Source organism: Tyto alba, unplaced genomic scaffold (genome assembly GCF_018691265.1).
Source record: "Tyto alba isolate M040663 unplaced genomic scaffold, T.alba_DEE_v4.0 Super-Scaffold_28, whole genome shotgun sequence".
NCBI lineage: Eukaryota > Metazoa > Chordata > Aves > Strigiformes > Tytonidae > Tyto > Tyto alba.
In genome coordinates, this window is record NW_024881302.1 from 10787372 (window position 1) to 10807162 (window position 19791).

Here is a 19791-nt window from a genome sequence, read left to right on the forward strand (position 1 = left end):
TGGAGTAAAGCAACAACACATCAAATATAGACAGAAAGCAATTACAAAAGGTATAATAGAAATTTGAAAGGACAAGCTAGCTGATGTAAAAAGCTCACAAAAGCTCTGTAAAACATTTAAGGGGAAAAGTTGCATTCGCTAATAATAATCCATGAAGAGTCAGGGAATGCTAATTAGTGTTGAGCTGCTCTTCATTTGTACAAGGATGTATGAGCCTGTCCCAGGTTTAAAGAAATGACTGAATGACAGAGACTAAACTAACTGGTGTTCTTTTAAATGTAAAAAAAAAAAATTACAGAGTTCTGGCATTAGTCAATAATGCACCAAATAGATTTACTGAATTTTCAGAGACTTTCAGAGATTTTCTAAAGCCACCAATCTATTTGCAAGAAAAACACGTCTTACCGCATGTAATGTGAACCCATCACTGGGTGTGATCTGAGCCAATGCTGTTGTGCTCAGCTCAGGCAATTTACAACCATTCAGGCCTTTTCTACACCACTCATTACACCTGCCTTTGCAAGAAGCCCAATTTAAATTACTTTCAGACTCGAAAACATAGAAATACAGATACCATACAAATCAAGGAATACTGAATAGGAGCAAAATTAGACACCAATCACTTCAGGGTTCAATTCAGCCTCAGCTTTTTTGGACAAGTCAGTTACTTAGATGTCCACTAGGATTTTCAAAGCCATCTTACCTTCAGAAGCCTCAGTGCTTAGTCCATGTTTCCTCAGCACAGGGCTGAGAATTAAAATTGCTAATTCTACAGTTGCACTTGCAATATCTGAAGAACAGAATTCCTACAAGGAAGAACAGCAGCAGGAATCAAGTTGTGGTCTCAGATGGGTAATGCTGAAGGCCCACAGCATTGCCTTATTTTCACAGTACAGACATATTTGGTGATAGAAAGTAAAATATCTAAGGATAACACCATAGTATTGAACCACCATATCAGAGGATGGCATGTTTGCTGTCAGCCTTGACTGAATTTTTTTTCTTTCCTTCTTTGGTGGATTAGAGAAGTTGGCAAGGATCTTAGTTGTTCTGCTGTGTAAAAAGTAACCTGGTAGAAGGTGAGGAGCCTCAGTCAGTACATCAGCACATAAAGCAGTGACATTCACTTTAGAGATTTCCTCCTGAAATCCCATCCTCTGTAGAAATGGAAACAGTGAGCTGGCTGGCATGTTGGACACTTCACCCTCTGTTTGGCCCCAAAGAGGTCTACAAACCCAGTCTCACACTACATAGCATTTTTCCCCCTACATGTTCTTAATTAAGAAAAACAAATGAACACTTAACCCCAAGAATCGGATTCACACAGCTATGTGTCTTACACTAAATGGTACAACTCAGCAAATATTGAAATTTGGATTTTAAAAATAAAGGCAACAAAGACTACTAACTATGAAGAAACCTGTGCTTCTCCACCCTTGCTGAGAATTCTCATTTCTCTAAGCATTTGTTTTCTTGCTTTTAAGCACATTTGTTTTTTGAATTGCTGTATCTTTATTTAACATTATTGCTTATGCATCAAACGTACTTGTTCTTGGATTCCAACAGCCATGTAATAAAGACGATGTTTTAGAAACTAAGCTGAATCATCTATAAAGAAATTGCAAAATTCAGTATTAATGATCCATTTCATTCTTGAACAATAGAATTCTGTGCATCACTGATGAACCAAGCAAATATTTGTGATATTTATTATTGCTTTTGGTAGAAAAATCCTGTAACATGCAATACCATCATTAGCCGGAGGGCCTTACTCTCATTTCCAACAGAATTTAGCCATTTGCCCATATTTAGCTCACCAAACGAGTGAATCGTTCATTCACTATTGTGCCTGCAATAAAGAACAGTAAACGCTGAGCCTTGAAAGTTTTCTAGTAGGAGTCAACATCTAAATATTAGTCCCATTCTGCATTTATTTTATTAACATAAATTAAAGATGCAATAGGCAGCTTTAACTGACATTTTCAATAGGCAATACTGAAAAGGCCAGTACAACTGGTACTGAACTCTTGGTTTTAAGAGCACAAAATCAACTGCAAACCTTAGATATGCAGAGCAAATGATAACTAAATAGTCAACTCAGAAGAGCACTGAAGGTAATCCTAAACCAAATCCACCATTTCTGCACTGGAAAGCACAGTAAAACAGCCACGCCGTGTGATGGAGATCCTCTGGAGCTCCAGGCTCTATCACACCGCCAGGGTGGAGCTGCCACCACCCCAGGAGCAGCGGGAGGCAGGAGCCCGCCCCTGCAGACCAGCATGTTCCCTCCGTCTGTCCTCACTTTGTGCATGTGGCTCTGGGGATTTGAGAGACCACATGGCTGATTTTTCTGCTTGGGTCTGTGTATCTGATTATGGGTTTCTAAATATAATTGGAGATATTGATTTCTTGGCATTTAGTTCTGCTTTAGAAAGTTATCTCATACGTTAGTTTCCCCCATCTTCTCAAAGCGCACCATGACTTCTCTGCCAAGTGAGAAACTGGAAGCTAGTTTTTGTTAGGAATAAACACTTCAAAAGCAAATAAACCTCAAAACATGGGGCTGAGAGCGAGTAAGCCACCAGTATGCTGCAGAAGGCAAAAAAAAAAAAAAAAAAATTGAGACAAGACACTGGGCAATCTTAAGTTTAGATGCCAGAATTAAATCAGCAAGCATTAACACTTTTTTTTTTTTTTTTAATTTTTATTAACAGCATTTCCAATGTTTAAGGTCAATCATCAGCAAGTCCCACAGGTCAGAATATCTGGTACTCACTCAAGGCACATGGACACGTGCATTTCTTCTTTATACATTCCTCCAAAGTAGCAATACCTTTCTTAACATTCACCAGTTTAAAATAAAGATGTATTGAAAATGTACAATTTATTACAAGTCTTACAACATGTTGTTTTTTCTCCATATATTTCATCACAGCAATATAAAATTCAAGGTCATTAAGTAGAGAGCATGATAGTTTCTTAGAGCTTCATCTCAAACTCTATATATACATGCTTTTCCAACATTCTTAATTTTTATTACGATCTTGATAGAATTTCCCTCTGAGATTAGAATGATCACCAAATTAAGTTTTCATTATTTAAGCCCAAACTAATGCAAAATACCAACAAAAAGAGCATCAAACCTTTACCATCCATGTTTCTAAGAATGGTCGGCTTTGTAAGCTTAAATATTTAAATGTAAAGGGACTTTACTTCAAGTACTGTAAAAGAGAAACATTGCCACTTACTGGCAGTACCAATATCTTTGCAATATTTGTAGGCATTTATGTGTATCTTTCAAAAGCTCTATTAACCTTTATGATATTTGTCAATAAAAAGCCCCATTAACATTTAAACTGTGTATGTCCAACTGTCTACTTCAAACAAGAGTCAAAAGATAGCCTGTAAGAAACAGTTATTTATTACAGACTACATTACTGGGACTGTACAGGTTGGACTGTACATTTTCAAAAAGCTGACGTTTCTTAAAGTAAAAAAAAAAAAAAAAAGGTAAAAGTGTGTGTGTGGGGGTGGAAATCAATCATCAATTGGCAAAAAGGTTGCACATGACCTGAGCAGGAGACATGACAGCCACACGAGTGAATAGGTGTCACCGAGAACACAGTACAGTTTTGGAAAGAATAGTACAACCAGCTGGAGCCACTTCAGGAATACTGGAGGTCTAAAGAGATCACACTGCATATGAAACTGAAATTTAAACACTACTTTTGCAGTGTTCAGAACTTGCCTGACATTAACCATTTGTCTTCATAGGGCAAAAACTTGATTTTAATCAAAGATAACATAATCATTGGATAAGAACTGAAATCACAGCTGTGCAGATGACAGACTGGCTCAATCAAGCTGCTGAACTGTAAGTGCCAAAGATGTGACTTACTCGTTCATGTATGTCCCCAAAACTTTGTTTCAAGCACCACTGCTATAGTAAAATCCCTGTGTGCTGCTTCTGTAAAGTGGGTATTTCAAAAGGTAAGGAAAAATGATCCCAAAACATAGAGACTGAAAGTGAAGTCAAGCAGTCTACTACCACTGCTTTTACAAATCATTAATGAAGACAGAATGATCTGTTCCACTGAAAAGAAAAAAAAAAAAACCAAAACATTAATCATCTTCAAGTATGTGAGACGCACTCACAGTCACGACAGAAGCATTAATTTCATTACTTTACAACAAGGAAATCTATAGACTTCATATAAAATTTACAACCAAAATGGAGCTCATGTGACAAACAGTGCTCATGTAGCAACAACGAAAATGTAAAGTCCGCAAATTCAACAAAAACATGTTTTAGTGGCTTCGCTTCCTCAGGCTCCAGTTTGACGGAGCACCACTTCAAGCAATCATCCTTTCATCTCACGTCCGTCTTGTCTTCTGTTTTTTCGTTTGTCTCTTTGCATCCTCTGAGCCACCTGTGTCAGAACCCGTCTGTCCAAGAGCCCGCACTCCTTGCAGTCGAGTTGTCAGCTGCAGCAATAAGGGAATAAGCTGGGCAAAAATAAAGGGAAAGCAGCTTTTGGTTACAATGGTGTGTAAGGTCTGAATGGTAACATTCTTTAGACCCACGCATCCCCAAACAAAAATAATCTATTATGTAAATGGCACATCTACAGAGATATCAGGAAATCTTGGGAAGTAATCGATCCAAACTTCTGGGAATTTCTGATAATCAAAAATTAAAATGATTGTCAGTAACTTTTTTTCTTCAGTCATCTAGCCAAAAACGGCAGTTTGGAGCCCTGAGTCTAGAAAACGGCTGCTATTTTCAGTGGTGGCACTTTCACTGACACTGTAGAAAATCCTAGAGAATCCCATGTTCTGTGCTGCCTTACCCATGTTTGAGACTAAATCAAACTGCACAGACAATTTTCTTTTATCAGCAAAACTGAAATCCAGTCATATCAGAGACGACTAGAAGAGCATGGCTTGTTAACAAAAACAGAGCAAGTTATATAGCCGGTAGTTATATTCCTCGAGAGCTTTTCACTAGGGAGGGTGTAAAGCTAAAGAGACTAGACCCAATGACGTGCAAGATTTTTTCCAGTCTGATTGTTCCTGAAGCCAATAAAATAATTATTTTCATTCCTAATATCACTGAGTCTTGTTATCTGAATTTGAATGATGCTGTATTGTTTTTCTTCTCAGAGCCATCAAATGAGAAGACAAAATTCAGAACAGGCACAGGAACTCACCTTCACAGTAAGTTTTTTTAAAGGAAGGCAATTGTCCAAAAACTTGGCTACACTGTGGCTTTTCTTAAAATGTGTCACATAAGGTGACTGCTGACTGCATCTGTCTGGATAACCACCTCCACAAGCCCTCACTTAACACAGTACAAAGTATTCATTGATAGGACAATAATAATTGGGATAAGTAAAAAACCCAAAACATGACCTACCTTATCGTGGTTGTAACCAGCCAACAACAGAAGCAGTGTCAGTGGTAACGCAATGTAAGATCCTTGGGCAATATCTTGTTCAGGCAGCTTCCTCTGAAAACAGTGGGAACCATGGATTTTTTTTTTTAACAGTCATTTTGACCATGAAATCCCTCAGCTTTAAGCAACACCAGCAATAAGATCACATGGCACGTCCAATCCTTCCCATATGAATTCCTTCTAAGTGCTGCTCTAAGATAGATTTTACCTACCAACTTCACAGCAGTCCCCTTGATCAGATTCATTAATCTGTTACCTTCTTCCTGGGGTTTGCTGTTTTTTAAAGCTAATTCACTGATGGTCAGTCTCTACTTTACAGTCAACCTGGTATCCTTTGACTCACCCATCACATGCTGCCCGAGCCTCTATGATCCCAATACTACAGCAACCATACTAGCACAAAAATCTTTTAGGCACCTCTGAATCCTTCATTTATAGCTGCTGTTTCATGTTTCTCTCATGTTTTGATGGCATCTGAACATGCAGTGATGCAGAGAAGAAATTGGTCATTTAAGTATTACAGAACGTACACTTCAATAAATTGACTGCACTGTTCAGAAGTGCAGAAGTACACTTCCCTCCCTCAAGGGAGACATTTTCCCCTGATGCTAGCTTGAAACCACTCCGCTGTATCCTTTACCTCAGCTCCAGTAACTGAAGCTCCCTTTCTGGCCTGGTGATACTTCTCATATATACAGAAGTCTTTAAAGGAATTCTGACAACATTCCTATCTTTTTCCTTCAGACCTCAGTTACTGCAACCTTTCAGTGAGTGTCATGGCTACAATCCCTTCCTGAATTCCTGACTTGCCTCCCGTAAGATACCAGCTTATTACATCCCTGCTCAATGCCCTAAATGTGGCCAAACCCAAATTCATTGTCACTTTAGTGCTGCTCATAAAGCTCTTTACATTAATAGAAAGTTCGGCCAAGACCACAAAATACACGCAGGCTATATATACACTACCAGACATCGCTCTCAAGGTGAACACTTGAACATTTAAGTATTTTGTACTTACAGTGGGACTGAAGATCAGTGTAATGTGCTTATGATACCCAATAGCAGTGAATGAAACTTGAGGCAGGGTGTAGTCATACTGTGATTTAGACAGTGTAGAATCCAGGAGCACCACATAATTCTGTGGGTAAAAAAAAAATACACTCAGTCTACAGTATCAGCAGCAGTCTGAGACAAAATCAGATTTAAAGGCAAAAATCAGTTTAACGGGCTTCAACTCTTCTGAGACACTGGTCACTCCAGCATGAATACAGTACTGCGGGCACACCAGAAATAACACTTCAGTGTCCTTAACAAATAAAAAATAAATTTAAGTGACTTAAGCAAATTATTCAGCAATATTCTTACCTCTCCATCTCGGAGCAGTGGTGGGAAATGGAAAAATAGGGATAGGCCTAAGTTGACTGTATGAATTGGGTTGTCAAGATTTTCACTTTTGTAGAGCTTCACCTGCGAGGGAAAGAAGAAAGCACAAACCAGGTATTTCTGAGCCTGCATCACAATAGGTATTTCAGCCATCTCACATCTTAAGGGATAAAAGCACTTCAAAAATCATCATGTGTTTTATAAACAGAAAGTTGTCAAGTAAGAACACCTGGAATTGTTCTAATCTGGGATGTGAAAGTCATAGAAACAGTCTTTTTACAGGACTTGAAATAAATTAGGAACAACTGATATCTGACATTTTAACGTATCAAGTGTATTAAAAGTAGTCTGTGCTGTGCATCAACAAGAACTGAGTAATTCTTTTAAATAATCCCAGCAGTTTCACAAGAATTTGCAGCTGCAGGTTGTTTCTATTTCTCAGATAGGCTCATTTTGCTCTATTCAATTTCTCTACACTTATTTAACAAGCTAGACATCCTCAAGGTACAGAATAGGCCTAAGTCCTCAGCAAATACAGTTTGCTCAGAAACCAACATAATTAAAAGAGGGTTGTATCATAGTTAAATAAGGCTGGGAGGCGCAGCAGCACATGAGACTGCCTGTACATACAAAGGTTTATCAGCCACTGAATCTCCTCCAGAGGACACAGGAGTGGATCACACTGAAGCAGCCTTCTAGCATCTATAGCATTGTTCGTAAACCTCTGGATCAGATATTTGCCAAGACTCTGATCTCCTTGCAGACACAGCTCAACTAAATTCTCACTGATTCTGCGTAGTGCTAATGTGTTCGCAGCTCAAATCACAGCTCACCAGCATGTTTCCAGTTGTTTCATCAAGCCCGTGCAACCAGAAGAGACCAGACTAAGGTCACAAAGCCACTCACTTGTGTCCGTGTCAAATCTTAGCACATCCTTCAGAGACAAAAATTTCTGCCTTGAAAGCAAGGGTCATGATATGCGTCCATCAACAGCACCATGCATTATACACAACACAAGACCCAAACTAACATGAAACAGGTACAGACTTTGGTAACTTCCCTATAATCAAATTTTGACATCAATTCCTACTTGCTTAGGCTGAACTGCAAGGATCTAAATTTCCCCAGAAAGTTGGGAAGATTGCTCAGGTACTTTTCAGTAAAGCAATACATTTTCCCTTCACACCTGCTCTGAGTGTTGGATCCTTTGGATGTCTCCCAAAAAACACAACAGCGTAACATACAATCTTGGCAGGTGAGATGCATAACAGACTAGTCTGAAAGAAGTCCAGGCAATGTATTTATATTTGTCGGTAAGATTTCAAGAAGCTTTTAAACCTGAGAAACGGTACTATAATTCCTGCCACACTAACACCATTTGCAGATATTTCCAGCATTTGCACTCTAAGCCAAAAGCATCACAGGTGTTTAGTAAGTTTTTTCAGATCACAATGCAGTCTTTTGATTTTTGAAAATTTCAGCTTTACTATTTGTCTCATACTGTGTCTTATAACTGTACTTCTAAATTCATGTGTCCTATGGTATTGTTGCATTCATATGGTACCTTCTCTGAGCAGACATGCATGTCAAAAACTCCAGGTATTTCAGGAATTAATGCAGTTCTCTGATACAGAGCACTCAATTCACTTTTGGTGTCTTGCCCTCCTTACAGACAGGGCATCCCTAATCAGGGAAGCAGACCCAGAAATATACAGGCCAACCTGAGAAAGTATTTTAAATATATGCCCGTGAAAAATGGAAACATTAAAGCAAAGCAGTCTGGAACACTGCAATCTTAATTCTATCTGGAATTCAAATTCACCTTCATTAAAGTATTAGTCATAATTTGAATTAAATGTGTGCTCTGGCTACTGAACAATATCCAGTGACGGTGAAAAAAAAAAACCAAAAACAAACAAACAAAAAAAAACAACAAAAAAAACACATTGTCAAGTGTATTTGCCATTGGTTTCCCAAAGATGAAAGGCTTGAACTTACACATAATGTGGAGAGATATTCGGAAGATGTAATTACATTTCCACTTAAATCAAATTGATTAATTTGTCGGAATGCTATAATATTAACATCATCGATGTCACTGTTCCCAACCTGCAACATGAAACACAGTCATGCTTTTACCAAAAGAGTAACAGTTAACAGAGGACACTTAGCACAACAAAAATATTGCTCATAATTTTAAACAACAAGTGAATTTTGTTCTACACTAACCACACAGAAGCTTGAAGGGTTTCCAATTGCAAGTATTTTTCCTCCAGACTGCACAGGTCACAATTACAGACTTGCGCATTAACAGTACAAGGCCGATGGCATTAAGTTAAACTAAAAATGGAAGAAATATCAAAAGCACACATCATTTTGGAAGAGGCTGAGTTACATACACAGGACTCCCTAATACCTGAATGCTGGTCTCAGTGTTTTGTATCTGTGCTGAGAGATGCCTATTACTATGCTAGGATGCTTATACAAATGATTAATGAAGAATGTGCTCATATCATAACATAACCTACTTCAAAATATGTAACTTTATATCCTTCAAAATTGTTTAACACATGAAACCTTTGTGTTTCTAAATCTGAACTCTGATTAGAGTAGGGAAAGACATTTACTCAAATAATAACTGAAGTAACAGACAGGTTACAGTTAGGCTAGGTGCCATATCAACACTCTGGTGACACTGAGGCTGTACATTTTTCCTCCAGGTGTCTTTCAAACACTTCTCTCTCCTGAAGAAAAAGGCAAGCTAGCCAGGATACATTAACAGAAGCTACTGCATACAGTTGTCATTTGCAGTACATAACTTTCATATGATTTTCTAGAATTTGGGTCGCTATTCTCTTCCCCTTGACAACCAGCAAGTACCCTTAAAGAAAACACTAAGGACTTGAAAGATTTCTGCCCTTCTGTTTTGCTGCAAAGAAGGGCACCCTGGCCAGGTAGGTGTTTGAGCTCAAATAATGACCATCTCCCTCTGAAAGTTCTGGACAACTAACAAAGGCTAATTAACCTTTGCTGGATATCAAGAAATAAATGTGAGGTAGCAAATCTGAATCTGTAAGGACGGAGGAATATTTAACAAAATTACATCAGTTTTCAATTCAAAGTTATTATTACATTTTATAAAGATTTGCTAGTCCAAATGACAATGTCACCTGAGACTGCAGAATTTGGACCAAATACAGCATAACAAAATTGATCAATCAATAGCTAAACACAAGGATAAGCTAACATGACAATTTATGACATCCTCAAGTTGCTACTGCTTTGTTCCACATCATAAAGAAATGCTGAAAAGTATTCTATACATTTATGCTCTCCTTTCTTGATGTATAGTTTTTGTGACTGCGAAAGAACCTTTTTCACTTGTTTTCTGTTTGGGCTTTATCCTACTTCAATTTTAAGCTATGATGCTGACAGACAATATGGGGCTTGTATTTAGGGAGCTAACTTGCTGAAAGCCACTTGTCTAAATAGAACGCATTCAACTACGTTGCTGCTGACAGAACAGACATTAAGCCTAGACAGATGCATTTCATATTTAAGTGATTCTACAAAAAAAGAAAAAATTACCTCAATTGCCCGATGCTGTGGCAAAGCTCTTTCGATGTGATCATTGCCTTCAGCTTTGAGTTGGACATGATACACACAACCAGGCTAAAAGCAACATTCAGATGATAAACCCCAACACTGAATAATACATACTTTAATTTTAGAAAACAGTAAGAGAATTTTTTAAACACACCACTTAAGATATACCACCCAAACAGATCTAACTCTACCCAGTTAACATTTCCCTTATCCCAAATAAAAAAATTAACTCAATAACACTATTAGGGGTCTTTACTGCCAGCAATTACAAAAGGACTATCACAGAACTTTCACTAGTTTATTACATTATAGCATTAAAAGAAATCATCTGCTGTGAAGTGTTTTAGCTAGAAAGAAAATACATTAAACAGGATTAAAACCTGATCAAATAACTGCTTTCTACTTCAGCAAACTGCTTACCCCATACATAGTGGTCCCATATATTCAGCTTCCACAGTTCCTGCAGAACAGCTTACTTCACACACACGCTGTTCAAACAACATCATACACGCACCCAATGTCCTGCTAAAAATATGCTGTCACAGTATTTTCATAAGAAAAACTAAATGCTTCCCCAAATTCTTTTAACTAAAACTCCCTGCTGTAACAGGGAACACTGTTGAAAATCTGCTGGACACACTGAGTGCGCTGACCAGGGGCTCGTGTCATGTCATGCAAACTGCTTGGTGTTTGTGGGAGACCATCACAGTATGCTGGCAGCAAGTTCCACAGACTTACACTAAAAAGTTTTTTCCCCCTTTACTAGAATGAATGTTTACTACATGACAGTGTTTCCTAACAGAGCCTCAAGGGAATCTGAGCTAGCAACTATGGTGGGAAAACAGAAATTGTCAGCTAATTAATAAACCACATTTTACTGCTCCATTATCACGGTAACAGAAAAGTAAATTACAAAGAGCATTCTAATCCTTACCAGAAGGCCACGTAGCCTGAATTTGCCCTCTTCATCAGTTATTGTGTCTTCTCCATAGATGCTACAGTCCTTCTGCCCCACAGCTTCTACTGAGACTCCCTGCTCAGGCTCTCCATTTAAAGAAGAAACTGTGCCGTAACAGCTAGAGGTATAAAGAGAACCAATTGCTACAAATGTGCAGATGCTGTTTTAATGTATACATTAAAGACATTTTATTGTTATAACTGATGGAAAATTCACTTAATATATTTGGCATAACATGGAAATTAAAAAGGGAATTTATAATGTATATGTAAAACTGTTTAAAGCATTAGAATTAGCTGCAGTTCAGAACACAACTTAAGGAATCCAAGTTCCCTGACCTCCATGAACTGCAGCACTTATCCCTGAGGGCAAGGAAAGGAGGGATCTTCAAGTCAGATACCTGAATTGGTCTACCATCCCTAGAATAGTCCTCTCCTCTCCCACTGGACATAGCACGAGCCACTTCCAGTGCCACTGACAGAGTGCTTTGACAGCAATGTTTCTCCTTACAGTCCAGTCACTTAGGCTTAGCCATATATCCACATCCATGAGAAAAAGCTAAAAAAAGTACTTATACACAGCACAATAAGGTTAAACTGTGCCCTCGAAAGTACTCTCCAAACCTTCAGAACAGAGGTGCATCAGGAGAAAAGACACATTTTGCATAATGTATCCTGATACAGTATATAGCATTTTGCATGGCATTTCAGCTCTACTGACCTGTAAGCTGTTCTGTAACCAGTTATCCGAATTTTAAGATTTTGTCCTTCCTGCACTTCAATCATTTGTGAGGATGGTTCAAAGCGAAACTCTTTCATCATGGGTTTAAAATAATACTGCCCTGGGCTCTGCAAAAGAGCATAAAACAAGCTGTTTACTGATAATGACACAAAAATTCACCAACTCCAAACAACTCTTTGTTTCTGCAAGAGCTCCATGAAGAGCTAAAGTTCTCCCTCCCAACCATATGTTAAACTGGTCAGAAAATATGAGCATTGAAAAAACAGGGAGCATATTGGACAGTAAACCAATGGAACTCCACCAGGTGATAAATCCTGAAGAGGGAAAGGAAACTATGGCCCTAAAGCCTTACCGCAAGACCTCAAGGACAGGAAAGTGACCAGCAGAGAAGGATGTCTGCAAGGAAACTATTCAGGCATGTCTACACACATGTACAGATCAATAGGCTAATTAGATTTCTTTCCTCTAAAGACTCTCAAATGATCATCAACAAATTGGCTTGTTTCATGTTTACAAACTGCAAATTAGTAACTGAGATCAATCAACATCATCTACTACCTATTGGGGAGAAACCTCTTATCACGTTAGATTTTAAATCTTAACAAATGGAAGATGTGAAGTGCTGCCCACTCTGAGGGACCTACATCTCTCATTGTGGGTTACAATTTCAAGGAGACCATACATCCCCCTGCCACTGAAGAGAGCCAATAGCACCCACATTTTGGAGGGCAGAGTAACGCAGCATTGCACATGCAGTCAACATTCAGTAGAATCAATTTCAACTTACCAGATTGGAAAAAGTCAGCATGCCATTATCCTGTGTAAGGAGGTTGGATCGAAACATCCCTCCACTGAGAGACAAGAGAACTCCAGCAAGAGCCTGGTCATCCTCTGATTTGATCTATTTTTGAAAACGCAATAATTTTAAGTGTAAGCAAGGGTTGCTTTATGAAGAAGGGTTCAACTCAGAAGCCCCTTGCAGAGTGCACAGATGTGCTGGCTCTGAGCACTCAGCTGTAAGCAGATGAAAACTAGCCACATCTGCAGAGACTGCAGGGCTACAGGAGTTTGTGCTCTCAACACCTGGGCAGTCATAACCACACATCACATGTGCTACCACAAGAGTCATTCTCTGTCACTTCACAGGACATGCTGGGGGCCAGAACAAATTATCCCAAAGGCTAGAACCAGGTACTAGTTCGACCAGACTGTACATGAAAAAAATCACCTTGAGGGATAAAACTCATTAAAATACGGTCCAACTCTACAAATGCAAATAAAGCCGGTATTTTGGACTGCAGGCTTTAACTTTCACTCTATAAACCTTGCAAAGTATCTTCTGCATAGCAAGTCACGTTCTACAACACAACTGAGCTCATCCACTGAGATTTGTTTCCCCATGACAAAACTATCCCCAGAACCCACACCCATTTGTGCTTGAGTGGGAGATGTGGGTTAGCTTCTTTGCCTGTCTAGCTCTAACTGCACACACTATTCATGCAGAACCCAAAGTGTTAAGAACATTACCTCAAATGTCACTCCAGCAAGAGCAAAAGCTTTGAAGTCCCCAACCGTTCCTTCTACTGCAGTTAAAACAAACCCTTCCTTCTGAGCAGTAACTGTATATTCCAAGTCACTGTGGAGAGGCCCAACACTTCAAATAAAAGAAAAGAAGAATTAGTTTTAAAAAAAGCACTTGGATATCACATACATGTTGTCAAGTCACCACTGCACTTTAACTAAAGACCCCAAAAGATCAAACCAAATCTGTTAATTACCTGTAAGCACCTTTGCCATCGGTGAAAACCGTTATAAGTGGAGAAGTTGCTCCCTTTTCACCAATGACAATCTCAACACCTTCCAGTTCAGGATGAATTCGCCCTTCCAGAAATAAGCCTGCTTTTCCATGAATCTCTATCAGCTTTCCAGGACAACTCTCTTGACCATTGCAGAGGGGATTTAAGACAAAAAGAAAGACAAAAATACACTCACCATTCTGTCTTATAGCAAGAGTTTACTATTTCCAAAGAGAACAGTTGATCTTCTTTTACCTTAGAATAAAAGATCAACACACACAATTGCAGGGTCTCTCAACACACCTTAAAACATCTGATTATTCCCAAAATCAATAACTAAATCCAAAAGCTATAAGCACATCTCCAAAACAATCTAGATTTGCTAAGTGCTTTGAGGATTCATCGTTACATATACTGCAGCCACACAGACAAAGTTCCAAGAATACTCCCTTCTAGCTGATATTACACTAAACTTTGACACAACTATTTGAGATCAAATTCAGGTCAGAATGTGCCATGTTTAATGACATAAGCAAAATTTTATTTCCTCCAATGTATTAATAATGTGCAAAAAGAGGAACATAAAAAGGGGTACCTAACATTTTCTAGTGATTTCCAAGAGAGTACGTTCACTCAGGAACCTGAGAACAAGATGGACACTGACTTAACAACTGGCATCAACTGACTGATGATAAACCTGACAATTTTGAAGTTTACTTTTTTGTGAATATTTTTATTATTTTAACTTACTACAAATAAAACTTAATAGAAACATGAATTTGGTAACAAATTCAAAATATAAACATTGCTTTTGCACAACTATTTTGGTAGACAAGAGTAATATGAACAATTCTAAGAATCTGGCGTCGTATCCAGAAATCTAGCCCTTCCTCTTGTGCCAGGTGGTCTTTCAGCACCTGGAGGCATATTCTGCTGATAAAAACTGTATTTGCACCCACTACCAAATACCCACACTTCCAAATTCCAGAGTGAAATTGGCCCAAAGAAGTAGCTTTATCTGAAACTTTCCTAACATTACCTTTGAAGAGCTATTCATACATTGATCCATAAGGATACATTTCTGCCTTAAAAATCTACTCCTTTCAAACTAAGTTTTATTTATATTTACCTCCACTAACAACTGTTTCCACATATGCTGGGTAGAAAAGCAGCTCTTTTGATGACGGTGTCACAGTAATTTTCTCTCCAGACCTGTAAAACACAAATAAAATACAATTAGAAGACAATGGAATTAGCAACACTCATGTAAAAGAGTATTGCTTTATTGACCCAGGAAGCCATCTAAATACCCCAAGGAAAAAGTATCAACAATAACGAAAGCAAAATTCTTCTTATGTGGTACTAGTTTCCATTTAGCTGACAGTCAAGAAGAACAGGTATGGATACTCATACAGCCGCTCTTTTCCTATATGGAATATATCACTGTGCTGTTTAGTGGAAACACCAGCACAAAGAATACACCTTGTCCACTGGAGCTTGGTATTACCTTGCCCAGTAGGAAAATTCATACAAGAAAGGTCCATGGAGTTCCTCTACCATTTCTTGCACTGGTGGTTTTGTTCCTTCCTCCTCTTGCCCCTTCTTTTCTCTCTCCTGTCGGCGGGTCTCAATTTCTGCAAGCTGCTGCTCCCTACGTAACTCCTGTAGAGATTTCAGGGGCCCTAAAACTAAGGCAGGTTCACTGTCAATGGATGACCTGAAAACATGGAGGAGAAAACAAAATCATGAGCTTTCATATGAAGGTATAAGAGCTTGTTGTATCTGTTAATTACTGCCTTTATGCCACAGCAGGCAAGTCCCAGGATTTTTTTATAAATCCATTCCTTTTTAATTCTATTTATTCCAAGCATAAATAAAACTTTTAACCTCCACTTCAATCAGTTAATACTAGAAAGGGTCATTCCTAGGGACTACAGGTAACCTACCTGACCTAGAGGGAAATCTGCAATTCTCACAAATTCTGCCCCACCATGCTATAACCATTCAAGAAGTTGCGGCTCTGTTGCCGCCGCCGCCGCCGCCTCCTCCCCTCTGCTGTGCCTCAGCATCCCACTGCAGAGTCAGGGTCACATGCCTACATCTCAACGACTCTGCAGAGTCCAGCATCTTAGCTTAGGTTTTGGTAAGTAGAGAGTCTTGATTTTGCATCAAGTACCAGACGTGAGCCCTGCTGCAGGGGCAATAACCTCCCACAGAAGCACTAACAAGCCAGCAGGAGTGGTAAATTCTTAAGTCAAATGAGCAGTCTGCAAAAATACCTTTAACAAAGCCCTAAGCTACAAGAGAAAGGCTGGAATTCCAAAGCTGAGAACAAGCTAGTAACCTCACAAAAACACTGGTAAGCTCACTTTTTTTTTTCAGAATTAGGAACTTTCTCTCAGCATGTATCTCTCAGGAACAGAGTAAACAATGAGAAAATATTTTCTACCACAAATAAGTATTTCCAGTAGCTGGCGATTCCCAGGAAAAGCTCTGAGTTCTAACCTATCTGCCCTACACATTTGAACTATCTAGCTATCTTGTCACTGTCCATTGAACAGATTGCTAGATAAATTTAACCAAGTTCTTTAAATCATCTCAGAACAATGCATCTTGTTTTGCTGTCCCTGATCTTATATCCTCTCTTCCCTAGCAATTTCTTCTAGTGTCCAACCATCCTTTGTATCTGACCTTCTGTCCCGTCTACAATACTCTGAAAAACTGTCACAGAACATTACAAAATTCTCTGTGAGGACTGAACTGAAATGATCACGATTACTTTTCCTACAACCACTTTAGATTAACAGTATATTTCCATCTCCTGCTTCAGTCTTCACCTATATTCTGTCTTTCTTAAGAGAAACAAATACTATTGCTCTATCGTAGTATCATCAAGGCCCTAAGTTCTTTCAATGCAGTCCAGAGACAATACAGAAACGTATAAAAAAATTTTTTTTTGTTCCAAAACCTATTAAAAATCTGTACAGACACACACACAGTCTCATGATACTCATAACGAATTACTACAGTGTTATTTTTTAAACAAGCCATCATCAAAAATTGTTACAAGTCGGCTTTATTTTTGGTTGGGGTGGTTTGGTTTTTTTCTGGTTAACTGAAGGTTAACAAGTCACTGCCATCTGGTACACCAACAGGGACTTGTAAAAACAACTGTCTTGTTTTTAAATCCAGAGCTGTTCCTTTTATGTTGATGGCATCTCACAAATCGGACTTTGGCTGACAAGTTTCAGGCAGGCTTGAACAGAAATGGTCTGTGGCAATGGAGCTGCCTTCAAAGCACTTGCCAATAAGTCTCAAAAAACTCAATCAGCCTAGAAGGTCAGTATAATATTCACCTCCTCACTAAGTTGTTTTTAAAATCCTAAAGGCACTCTGATGTCTCAATGTTTCTTTTCCAGCTGCTGTAGTTGCAGCTATGGCTTCATTAAACTCAGGGAACTAGAGGCAATGCTCTGCAGGTAATATGTTCTCTAAAAAGATGTTTTCTACACTCAAAAAAGTTTGAGAACCCATAGTCTAGAACAAGAAGACATCAGCAGAGCATTAATAAAGCACTCATCATTATCAGACACTTCCAGGCAGATCTGGCACCTCATACAATTAAAGCTGTTCACAAATCAGTGCTCCCTAGTGAGCTGTCTGTTCAGCTAAACATAAATTGGCACATTAGTGTGTAATCACTCTGCATGGTTTTCTTTTTATAACCCTCTTCACACCAGTAACAATGCTCTAAAGTGGCAGATTCTCATTTTGAGAAAACAAAAAAGGAAAAAAATAAAAGCCAGTGCTAAAGAGCTCTGACCTAAGCTAAAACAATATCCTCTGAATTATGATATTTCAGTTCATTAAAGTGTATAAAAACTCAGAAAAATCATTCCTTTTTACCATGACACACAAGTAGGAAAAGGCTATACTGAAATAAAGTGGCAGTGTTCAAAATGAGGGCTGAGAATTATTTAACTGTCTACAAAGAACTCAAAGCACAGGTTAGCATAAAAACCTCTTGCTGTCTAGACTTGGATGCCATCCCCTTATAAAGCAGCCACTGCAGTATTGAAACTGGAGTAAAACTTTGAGAGATGTCTCTTTCTTCCATTTTTTATAGGCCCAAAATTTCTTTGTTCTTACTTAATGGTAATAGTCACATCCATCAGTTTATCGGTTACAATTGTGCCAAGGACATGGTGTCGAACTGCAGTGAGCGTCAGTATGCTAGGAGAGGACCTGTAAATCCAATAACAAAGACATGAATTCAAGCACCTCCTCCTAAAGAAAATAACCTATTCTTATTTTTGCATAGTTTGTGCTCCCATCCCTAAGTTTGAAATGCTTTATAAAAGGCAATACACAAATTACACAGCAGAGCTGTAGTGCTGAGATGATAGCATACTGGAAAGGGAGCATTTTCCAGCCCTGAACCCCAAACCACTGCATGACATTGGCCAAATCAATTCCTTCCTCTGTGCCTCCTGCTTCCTCTCAAGCTAAAACTGATTTGATTGATTTCATATGTACAGTCCCTTTTCTCACAGCAGAAGGACGCTCAAAAGTTTGTCATATTAGATATAGTCCCCAAGATGCCCCAAGTCTAATGATGCTTTGCTGCCAAAAGAGGGTTTCTGCTTCATTCCATTTACTCACTTTGTGCTGGCTTTCATGTTTAGCATATCTCTCTTTGAAGTACTTTTAATTTGCTAACATGGCAGTAAATAATCAGATTTTAATGCTGATTTTGTTTTCTGCCATGTTCATGAATTAGAAGTAGTCTGGGAGCAGAAACCCTCTTTTAGGAAGCAAAGAGCCATTAAGCACATTGCCAGACCATAACCTATGAATAACCAATAAAACATGGCTGACTTAGGAATATCAGCACTGCTTACTTGTCATTAGGGGGTATATTTATTCAGCTTGCAAAAAGTGGGGTGAACAGAATCAAATTACCACAGTCATGGCCACTGGGATGTACAACAATGGTATACACCACTTCGTAAAATTACTATCCTGTTTTTTGCATTTCAGCTCTCAGAAGTGATCAACAGATTCCACTGAACTATCTCTGCTTTGTTACATAGCAGAATCAACATAATACCTTCTGTCTGTTTAAAGTAGCACAAGCATCTTTAAAGCCTATCATTAGTGGATTATTTCTTAAGACTAGAAAGGGCAAGAGAACACATCTGATACACTTTGCTAAGGCTTCCCTCTATTGGTTAGAAACAGTAATAGCAATACAACCTGAATCGCTGAAAGCAAGCAGCTGCAGCAGAAGGAAGCTTTATGAAACCATACTTATAGGCATAAGATCAAAACCAGATTTTGCTCTTACGTGTCATAAGTGTAATAGTCATGTTCAAACTGGTGGCAGGAACGTGGGGTCACTTCATATACACCTGTAAACATTAAGTCAAAACTGATTTGCTGAAAAAATTCAAGCTTACTGTGTTGGCTGAATTCTCAAGATCACAAGGTCTGAGGTATAAACAATTACAAAATGTTATTATATATCTACTGCCTTTCACACTGACACTTGTAAATTCATCTCTCCACTCATAGATCACAACTGGAAGCTGCACAGTTTCTAATGTACACTGATACAAAACACAATTAGGCATCACTACAGAAAATCATAATTACAAACACAACAAACTAAACAAGCTCAGAAGTAACCTATTATGGTGCCATAGCTGATCCCTTTAATTATAGAACCACTGTATTACTGTATTGTGAATGAGATCACTGGCTCTAAGGATGAAATGTTCAAAGTTGAAAACTGAACCAAAAAAAAATACGTTAACTGTTTTGCTAAGGGGCCATAACAGAGAATTAGCTCT

The 19791-nt window shown here is 38.5% G+C and overlaps 1 protein-coding gene across 3 annotated transcripts in view; it reads right to left on the minus strand.

Annotated features, from left to right (window-relative positions):
• Positions 1–2683: 2683 nt before the first annotated feature.
• Positions 2684–19791, minus strand: part of LOC104357799 (nodal modulator 1) — a 29304-nt gene continuing 12196 nt past the window's right edge. The window contains exons 17-31 of one of the 3 annotated variants that reach the window (XM_032983675.2): positions 19287–19350; positions 18089–18184; positions 15447–15656; positions 15069–15151; positions 13922–14081; positions 13671–13797; positions 12931–13044; positions 12123–12250; positions 11379–11520; positions 10427–10510; positions 8837–8947; positions 6821–6922; positions 6474–6593; positions 5417–5509; positions 2684–4506 (exon numbers count right to left, since the gene is read on the minus strand). In XM_032983675.2, the coding sequence (XP_032839566.2) occupies positions 4375–4506; positions 5417–5509; positions 6474–6593; positions 6821–6922; positions 8837–8947; positions 10427–10510; positions 11379–11520; positions 12123–12250; positions 12931–13044; positions 13671–13797; positions 13922–14081; positions 15069–15151; positions 15447–15656; positions 18089–18184; positions 19287–19350 (1766 nt within the window). In that variant the 3' untranslated portion in view covers positions 2684–4374. Of the gene's footprint in view, positions 4507–5416; positions 5510–6473; positions 6594–6820; positions 6923–8836; positions 8948–10426; positions 10511–10864; positions 10970–11378; positions 11521–12122; positions 12251–12930; positions 13045–13670; positions 13798–13921; positions 14082–15068; positions 15152–15446; positions 15657–18088; positions 18185–19286; positions 19351–19791 lie in introns of those variants that run through there. The other 2 variants (XR_006165856.1, XR_006165855.1) reach the window with 2 other exon arrangements.